At 42.2% G+C, this 10,139-nt stretch overlaps 1 protein-coding gene across 1 annotated transcript; it reads right to left on the reverse strand.

The window, feature by feature from the left end:
• Positions 1-600: 600 nt before the first annotated feature.
• Positions 601-1,530, reverse strand: LOC133382095 (olfactory receptor 12D1-like). Its single transcript, XM_061621761.1, has one exon. The coding sequence runs from the start codon at positions 1,528-1,530 to the stop codon at positions 601-603; it is 930 nt and encodes a 309-aa protein (XP_061477745.1).
• Between the last annotated feature and the right edge of the window lie 8,609 nt (positions 1,531-10,139).

The raw sequence follows: 10,139 nt of genomic DNA on the forward strand, positions 1-10,139 counted from the left end.
AGCAGCTCCCTGAGTTGTCCAAGATGCTGAAACCTATTCCCAAAACAGGTTGAGCTTCTTGGACCACTCCTTAAAAGTTCAGACTAAACGCCAGAATGCATTCACTGCCCCACTGGCATGGAAGCCACCAGTCTCCACAAAGTCATGTTCTGCTTGCAGGCTTCCCAGAGGCACCCAGACTCTTCTTATTTTCTTAGGAAGGGAATTCTGTGCCTCTGATGTTCAACAAGGATGGAATGATACAGTAGGATTGCTGGAGTGGGTGGGTTGCAACCCTAGGAGGATGTCTTCCAAAGGAGTAGCGGTGTTACTGTTGATGCAAAAACAACAAAGCTTCTTGAGTAGCCCTTTAAAAATTAACAGATGGCCTTTGGCTACACAGACCACTTCATCAGATGCATGAAGTATTGTTGTTGGGGTCAAACTGGATGGGACACCATTCATTACTATTAATAAATCATTAATTATTATTCATGTAATTAACTCCCATGGGACTTCCCCTAGGACATACAATTAGCAAGCATCCAGACTGGGACCGCAATATGTGTGTATGGGGGGAAGGTGAAGCTGGGTTACCATATTTTGTCCTTATTACCTTCTTCAGGTGCACACTTTCCGTGAAAAAGCCCGTCTCAGGGCAGCCTTGACCTCTTTGTTGCGTGGAGTGTAGATCAGGGGGTTGAGGACAGGTGTGACTGCTGTACAAAGTACTGTCACAGCCCGGTCCGTTGGCAGAGAACTCTCTGAGTGAGGGCGCAGATACATGGCCCCGGCACAGCCATAATGGAGGGCCACCACAGTGAGGTGAGCCCCACAGGTACGGAAGGCACGGCGGAGGCCTTCTGCTGAGCGCATGGCCACCACGGCTCGTAAGATGAATCCGTAGGATGCCAGAGTGAAGGAGAAGCAGCCCAAGATAATGGAGCCAGTGACTCCAGCTAACAGAGCCTGGTTGATCTGGGTGTCGGAGCAGGAGAGGGCCAGGAGTGGAGCTATGTCGCAGAAGAAGTGTTCCACCCGGTTCTCAGGACAGAAGGAGAGACGGGAGATCATGAGAGCATGGAGCAGTGAGTGGAAAAAGCCAGCTGTCCACACTGAGGCAGCCAAGGTCAATCGTAACCGGCGGCTCATGAATATAGGGTAGTGGAGTGGACGGCATACAGCCAGATAGCAATCGTAACCCATGACGGCCAACAGCATAGCTTCAGTACTACCAAGGAAGTGGAAAAAGAACATCTGGGAAATGCATCCTCTGTAAGGGATGTGATTGCTATGGGAGATTAGCCCCATGAACATCTTGGGTACTGTTGTGGAGGAGTAGAAGACATCAATGAAAGAGAGGTTGCCAATGAAGAAATACATGGGTGTCTGGAGATGTGGGTCCCAGAGTGTAATCATGGCCACTGCCAAATTTCCAGAGATGTCAGCTATGTACATGACAAGAAAGAGGCCGAAGAGGAAGCCATAAAGCTCATGGGCATCTGACACACCAAGGAGAATGAACTCTGTAACCAGCGTTCTATTCTGCATGGAAAATTTGTTCAAGGGGGAACCAGCTGGAACCTTCTTGAGCTTGATGAATAGGGCTGTAAAGGGAAATAAAATGAACACATAAAGCTACCTTATACTGAAGGTGCCTCCAGACTGTCACTAGTTTGTGGGATGGATTCAAGTGCATGCCGAAACTCTAGATTTGCACAATTAAAGTGGATGAAAGTGCTCTGTCGTTCTAGTGCAACAATTCCACTTTAAAAATCAACACTTTTTCCTCACTGTTGCATAACCACTCCATAAAGAAATCAGAATGAATGCTCAGTAAAGACTGGGAATAGTCTAACCTCTGCATTAGCTTCGTGTAAGCAAATCAGGATGATTGCTGAATAAACTGGTCATCTGGAGGAGCCCTTAGTCAGACTATTAGTCTTTCTAGTACTGTTCACTGTGACTAGTAGCAGCTCTCCAGGATCTCATGCAGAGGACATCCACAGCCCTCCTGTCTTTTTCAGTTGGAGATGCAACAGGAAACAAACCTGGGGACCTTCTGCATACAAAGATTGTGCTCTGTGGTACTCCTCTGGTGATTCCAATTGGCTAGATGATTTGTGCAATATGATTTTGAAAGCTTTGAATGAAATTTCATTGACTTCTAGGTTTAAGTTATCCAATGGAGACATTTATCCAGTCTCCTCTTACAGTTATCCATTTTCCTCACTGAGCACAGATGTTCAAAATGAAAGTAAAAACAGAGGTGGCTACTCATCCTGGTGGATGGCTACCTTGTTGAGTATTGTTCTTTAGAATGAAAGGACAGGAAGCTAGGCAAACCACTAACACAGGAATGGGGCAACTTTTTCAGCCTAATGGCTACATTCTCTTATGGGCGACCACCTGGGGAACACTTACCTGTGGTGGGCAGGGCCAGAGGCAAGTGGGAGGGAATAATGGATGTGACTCTTACCTTTGTACAGAAGACAACATTCCAGACATGCATGAGTCAGATTCCCAACATCCACAAACAATCCATTCTCAATCCAGGAAAGTAAGAGGCACATTCTAGCCAGGGCATATAGGGCTGGCGAGGAGTATGGCCTGGGCAAGGCCATGGTATATGGAGAGTCCCAAGGGCTGGATAAAGAAGGTCATATTTGGCCCTACTCTGTTGTTCTGTGCTGTGTTCTGGATACCTGTGCCTGCCAGGGGAGGGGCACTGAGGGCAACTGTTCCCGGCCTCACTAATGGAGGGGTCAGCATCAACATTTGCATTGTTGCCAACTTTAAAAAAAGTTCTCACAAAAACTCTCCAGCATTTTAGTGCAAATTACTCCTTATCAACACACTTTTGTAGGCACTTTTGACTAAGGCACACATTTCTCATCATATAATGCATCCAATGCATTTTTGTATGTTATTTTCACTCATTATTCATTTTTATTCACACCTTCCCATAACATATGCATTTTTGTAAACATTGGTTGGTTAGTGAACTGCTATGCAAAATTTCGGTTCTCATATTTTTTCAGAAAAGTGTTAATTTGTGTCGTGAGACACGCCAGGTGGGAGTGGATGGGCGGGGGCGAGACAGAGGATGAGGACAAAGACTGGGCCAAATCACCTAGGAAGGGGTCAAACAGAGGAATGGACCTAGAGAGCACCCTGATCCCTGTCTGACACCACAGCCCCCTCATCTTCAAGCCTCCCTGTGGGAGCTCAACCTAACCTGTCAGACGCTTCCTAGCTGGGCGCACCTCCACTTCCCATGCCTGAACTGACGGTTAGCAGCCCCCCTCAGTCGGTGGGGGAAGATGAGGCTCCACCTTTGCCCTGCACTCGAAGACACTTGAGGCAGGAAGTTCAACAGACCCAGCTAAGGAGAAGTCTCCATTTGCACGCGCGCTCCCAACCTACTTCAACAGACACAGGGAGGGGAAAGAGTTGCTAAGTCAATGTCTTGGAGTAGTGAAGTCAAGTTTAGCTAGCGCTGGAGAGAGATGCTGAGTACCTAGAAAGAGTAGCTAGTTACATGAGGCGCTCTGCACTGCAGCTGTCTATTACTTAATAAAAAGAGAAAACACCACTGTTGACTTTGAGTCTCTCCACTTCTGGCAGGAGAATGTGAAAGATTCGGCTTGACATACCAACTGAATCACATTTCTCGCCCATCCCTACCTGAAATTGGTGCACTTACTGATTTTGTGTTGAGGGGAAGTTCTTCCTTTCCTCTCTCTTGTTTTTAAAAAATCTGCACTTATTTCTTTTAAAGTTAAAAGAGATTTATGAAGCCTTCCAGATAAGGCAAATAATCCCTATGGTGTGAACCCCCCCCCAAAAAATCTGGATATAAATGGAGGCAAAACCCACAAAAGTCCCCCCACTGGCAGCACTCCCCTTTAGTCAGCGGGGATTTTTCACATTCTGCAATGTTAAATGGAAAATATCCCCCATGACATTCTGAGGCTTCCCATAAGCTCATTTCAAAACAAAACCTTACAAAACTTATAGTTCTGAACTCAGAAATGCTTGCTTAACAACCCTGTCAATTTTCATGGCGATACACAAAACAGTCAGAGAGAATAGACAGTTCAAAGTCTAAAAAGAGAGAAAAAAACTCAGAGCCCTTTTGGACTTTTTTCTCTGTTCTCATAATCTGTTGAAATTCATTAAAAATCAGCCATGTTCTCAGAGTACCTGTAATCCTAATACTGACCTTGCCCCATACTCTGACCTTCATCTACTGCAGTTTAAAAGTTAAAAAAATGCCTGGTTGATTTTTAATTAATTTAAGAAATTTTGGCTGGAAGCCTATTATAGCACGGGGCATGCTCAGTAAGGACCAACGGTCAGTGTTCTAAAAGCCTCACAGCTGCTGGGCTTGGCTAATCAGAGGGCCACACCAGACTTGATTTCACTTGAGACAGTCGTGGCTTCCCTCAAAGAATCCTGGGAAGTGTAGTTTGTGAAGGGTGCTGAGAGGAGACTCCTGTTCCCCTGAGTGAATGGTTAACAGTCAGCCACTCTGATTGAAGGTCTGTGAGAGGAACAGGGTGTCTCCTAGCAACTCTCAGCACCCTTCACTAACTACACTTCCCACGATTCTTTGAGAGAAGCCATGATTGGCTTTGAGCCATGGCTTTGAGAGAAGCCATGACAAATTCTTTTAAATTGTTTTTAAAAGGTGTGTTTTTAAATTTGTATATTTGTTTTTAATGTTTTTAGTTATTGTAAACCGCCCAGAACTTCGGCTATGGGGCGGTATATAAATACACTAAATAAATAGATAAATAAATAATGATTGTCCAAAGTGTAATAGAGGCCTGGTGTGGATGTGGCCAGGGACAGCTTTGTTTTAAATTTGGGTGGGAGGTAGGGTTGCCAGGTTCAGGGCCTGAGACTGATCCTGTATCTTTAGGAGAAGAGAAAGTCAGCCATGCAGGTGTTCTTGCAACACTGTAATGGGAAAAACCACAAAGTAGAATTCTCCCTTCCCCCAGCACAACTTTGAAAGATACAGAAGACATCTTGGTTGTCAGGCCCAGCCTGGTCAGTTTTACCTATCCTAATCACAACTGCATAGGAGTATATCCGATTCAACTCAATAATCATACAAATGATCAGACCAGCCTTTTCCCTCCTTTCCCTTTCCTCTCCCTTTCTCCTCCCCTCTTCCTTCTTCCTTCTTCCCTGCCCACTCCAGCCCTCCGTCCCTCCCCCCCAGTCAGTTTTACCTATCCTAAGCATGTTTGCACGGGAGTAAATCCCACTGAACTCAATAAACATGCAAACGACCACATCTGTCCTTCTTCTCCCCTCCCCCTCCTGCCTGCTCCCATCCCAGTCCTCCCTTCTGCCTTTCCACCCCTCCCTCCTCCCCCTCCCTCCTCCCTTCCCCATCCCCTGTGGTCAGTTTCACCTGTCCTAAGCATGATTGCCTAGTGTGTGTGTGTAAATCCCACTTAACTCAATACGCATGCAAATGATCAATCCATTCTCAGCAAACTAGCACAGGATCCCATTTCTTACCTCCCGGATTAAAAAGCAGGGAAATTCACTAATAGGCAAAAAACCTTGTGGTTTAAGAATGTACCTATAGCCCACAGATATTTCTACCAAACTTTAAAAAGCAGAGAAATTGGGCAGCTATAGTGAATGCACCTGGGGAGCAGGAGACCTGACCTCCTCTCTGAGATATTGGACTGCCCTACAAAGTTGTCAAAATGCAAACACAATTTGGGTTGGTCTTTCACAGTTCAATCCACTTGCTGTGTAGCTTGGAAGAATTTGGTAACATGTACCTCTGAGCATATGGTGAGTGGTGGCAACACCTGTAATCAGCCCAAATAATAGAAAGAAGATTATGTCCTGTGCTGATCTTGTTTTAGCCGGGAGGAAGCAACATTATTAAGACAGTTGATATAGTTCAGATGGTCACTTTAAATATGTCTGATTTACTTTGCAATTTTAGTGAAGTTTTCTATAGGAAATCATTTTCTTTTGCTTTTGTTTCTATGAATATGTGAAGTACAGCAACACTTTGCAAAATTTATACTAAAAAAACTCCAAACATAATTGTGGAATAACGGCACTGACTTCTGCAAAATAGTCTCCAGTGGACCTCAGAAGTGTCTCAATTTGCACAAGATAAAACAGTGGGAGGTGAAATATATTCTAGCAAAATTCTAGGTGTGCTCTATGTTTTTAATTGATCGTGAACACCTTGCCTTAAATAAAGTGGTTTAAACATAGCAGGCTGAAAACATGCATCCTCTTTTTTCCAACAACTACAGTCATTGCTAAAATAGCCGCATATTGTAATCAGTCTGATTTTACATTAAACTGCAGTTTCAGGTCCAACTGTTAATGCACCCAAAATAGAAATAGACCATAACCTCCAGTTTGAAACAAAAAAGGCTATCTTCACCATCATATGACATTGACCAATAAAAAGGCTTTGAAATTAATAAAAATAAATTTGACACAGATTTCTAGGATGAATAATGAGGGAAATAAAATTTTCTAGTTTAGATTCTCTGTAGAAACATTAGTAACACAGGAAAGAAGCAAAGTAAGAAGAACACCAACAAACATACAAAAATATAATTCTCCATCTTTGGAGATGGCAGGTGTTGCCACCACTCACCATATGCTCAGAGGTACATGTTACCAAATTCTTCCAAGCTACACAGCAAGTGGATTGGACTGTGAAAGACCAACCCAAGTTGTGTTTGCATTTTGACAACTTTGTAGGGCAGTCCAATATCTCAGAGAGGAGTTCAGGTCTCCTGCTCCCCTGGTGTACTCACTATAGCTGCCCAATTTCCCTGCTTTTTAAAGTTTGGTAGAAATATCTGTGGGCTATAGGTACATTCTTAAACTGCAAGGTTTTTTGCCTATTAGTGAATAGTCACTAAGATTAATAAGGATAAATGGGCTGGCACCCATACCTCCAATGTACCCTAAAAATCTGGAAGAAATGGCAATGCTGCTTGATGCCTGGCATCTACCCCTAAATATATATTTTATTTATATATATAATATTTTATTAGACCACAGAACAGATGCACTACGAGGCTTCAAAAACCTATAGGAAAAGGATTTGGGAGGAACGATAGAGCACTATGACTGGGCTAACATATGGAATAAACAAACCAAGTCTGTATCTGCAAATGTAAAGGAAGGGTTCCTCAAACTGATACAGAGGTGGTATCACACACCAGTTCACACTGGTGGAATAATGGGACGGAAGTCAGCTAATTGTTGGAGGCTGCATCTTCAAGGGCACATACTGGCACCTTTGGTGGCAATGTCTAGTTGTAAAAATATTTTGGGAGGATGTTACAGTAGAAACAAATAAAATAGTGAGCTACTGTATAATCAAAGAGCCTAAATTATGTTTGCTATCTGTTTTCTCTGGGGGAAATTTAATAAGTATTATCTAAAGAAATGGTACAATTTTTTATGGCGGTAGCAAGGTAGAAAAGATTTTAGGGTTTGTTTGTTTTTAAATCAACCAACAATAAGCAGCAGCCAAGAACACTATAGAAAGCTGAGGTCACAGTGGGGCTTTCAGGAAGTATGGGTACCACTCAGGAGAAATGGTTTGCAACAGGGCAATTTTAAAAGGCAAATCTAGAACTGCCTAGTGTATGTGATTATAATTCATGCGCAAAGCGAGCATCATTACAGCACACCTGTGCATTTTCCTCTTGGGTGCATTGGAGATGGAGGGGGGAATTCAATTCAGTTCGCATTTAAAGCCAAATTGAAACAACTTAAGAACTTGAAACACAGCCATCCATCAAAATCCGCATTTCTCCAAATTTTGCAATGCAATTTTCCAGCTAAACAATGTTTGCAAAAATGCATATATTAGGTGAAAGTGTGCATAAATATTGGTGAAAATAACATAAAATGCATTGTTAGGAGAAATTGCTGCAAAAATGTGTACAATAGTCAAAACTACATACAAAAATGTATTTACTAGAGAAATTCTCACTGAAATGATGGAGAATTTTCATGAGGATTTGTTTTTAAATGCACAAATTGCTGCAAAAAATTGGAGAAATGAATTTAAGTTTGGAAAAATGAGAAACTGAGAGGACAGAAATGGACAGATCCTTCCGTCTTTAGTGCGCACACATGTTTTCTTGCTTGGATTCACATCCCATGACATTCAGAAGCCTACATAGTGGAAGAAACCTTCCGAACTGGGAATCTGAATGCAGAAGAGTGTTGCAGTCAAGTTTCATGCAAGAGGCATGAACTCCAACAAAGCTTTATTTGGAGTGATGGATATTAAAAAAACTAAGAACAAGAGGGAAAAGCCACAAAAGCAGATATACAGTACAAGCCTACAGGCCTTTGCAGACACCCATTTTTAGTACGCAGACAGACTATATTGGATCCTGGAACAATCAGGAAGTCAACTCCTAAAAGAAACAATAATCCTTCGAACAAGTATTCCATACACTACAACAGAAAAAAGTAGTAGTACCTTAAGCATGTGGAGAGACTGCGGTTCACACAGCTGATTTAACTTTTCATTTCCTATGAGCAACTGGACTGAAGCAGGCAGTTGGAAAAGACAGCTAAACATAAGGCAAGGAATCCTTCTCTTGTCTCTCTTGACTGGCACAGAATACCTTTCTAGCACAGTAGGACCTCTCTGGGAACTTTGAGTGCGTCTATCAACATTGCCTGCATGGGTTGCTAGGCTGACTGGGGCTGTTAATATCTAATTCCATATTCAATGAGTGTTGAAATTAAACTATTGGGTTTATGTTGAATGGAAGGTTGTTTTTTAATTTTTAGCTCTGTAAAGTGGGGGTGTCTAGGACATGGCTGACTTTTGACTGGCAAGAAGAGCTTGTTTCCATCTACAGTGCATAAGGATCTACTTCCCAAGTGCCTCTTTGAAGTCAGTAAGTGGCTGACTTGCATTACAATGATAAATCTAGATGGAAGATTTCTCTCTTTCTGAAGCTCAAATTCAGTCATGTTATGCTGTGATGATACTTTCAGGTACAGATGCTTTATATAGCTTTTAATAGAGTCCCTGTTAAGAATGCCATATTGGATATTTCTAGCATCATTGCCACCCTTATCTGAACATTAACAACTTAACATGATTTGTCAGGAAAGGGGTCTCCAGGTTCCAGAACGATTTCCTTCATATTAGAAACATTGGTGAATACTCTGTAGAGAGAGAGAGTAGGAGTGGAGTCTGTGGGAAGTGTCTTTGGTAGGAGGAGGAGAAATGGGTATGCTTGCTTGGGTCCTAGTGGAACCTGGACTATTAAATTTACCTTTCATAGTGTTATTAGCCACTTTTTACATCATGTAACATATAACTTCTGCATGACTTGCATTTTACTTACAATTTGGGATGGAAAGATCTGTCATTTTGGATTCTCTGAGTTTCTCATTTTTCTAATCTTAAATTCAGTTCTCCATATTTCTGCAGCAATTTGCGAATTTAAAAAAAATCCTCATGAAAATTCTCCAGCATTTTAGTCAGAATATCTCCTAAGATACACATTTTTAGGCAGTTTTGACTAATGTACACATTTTACAAGCAATTTCTTGTCATATAATGCATTTTGCATGTTATTTTCATGCATATATTCATTTTTATGCACACTTCCCCTAACATGCATTTTTGTAAACATTGGTTGGCAAACTGCATTGCAAAATTTGAATAAGTGCAAATTTCAACGGATGGCTGTGTTTCGGTTCTCATATTGTTTCGGAAAGTGCAAATTTGATAGATTCAGCTTGAAATGTGGCCAAAATTGAATTTCTCCCCCATCCCTACTTATAATGTATGCAAAAATATGTACATCATTGCTCTCTGTTATTGTTAATGCTATGTTTTTTTGTGGAACAAAATGTAAATAACTTGAAAAAAACATTCTGCAGGCAAGTGCTGTACCACTGATCTATGGTCTTTCCCACAGAGATTGGCAATGGGTATGCTACTGGCCATGGGAACAGCAGCAACACTGTTCTTACTCTGCAGGGAGCACCCAGGATGCCCAGAGGATGCTCAGAAGCAACCTGGGAGAAGTCTCCATTTGCATGCCATGCAATCCTGGAGATCCTGGAAGTAGCACTGGTTTAAGAGCTGGAAGGAACCACACTTGTGG

This window comes from Rhineura floridana, chromosome 3 (assembly GCF_030035675.1).
Source record: "Rhineura floridana isolate rRhiFlo1 chromosome 3, rRhiFlo1.hap2, whole genome shotgun sequence".
Lineage (NCBI taxonomy): Eukaryota > Metazoa > Chordata > Lepidosauria > Squamata > Rhineuridae > Rhineura > Rhineura floridana.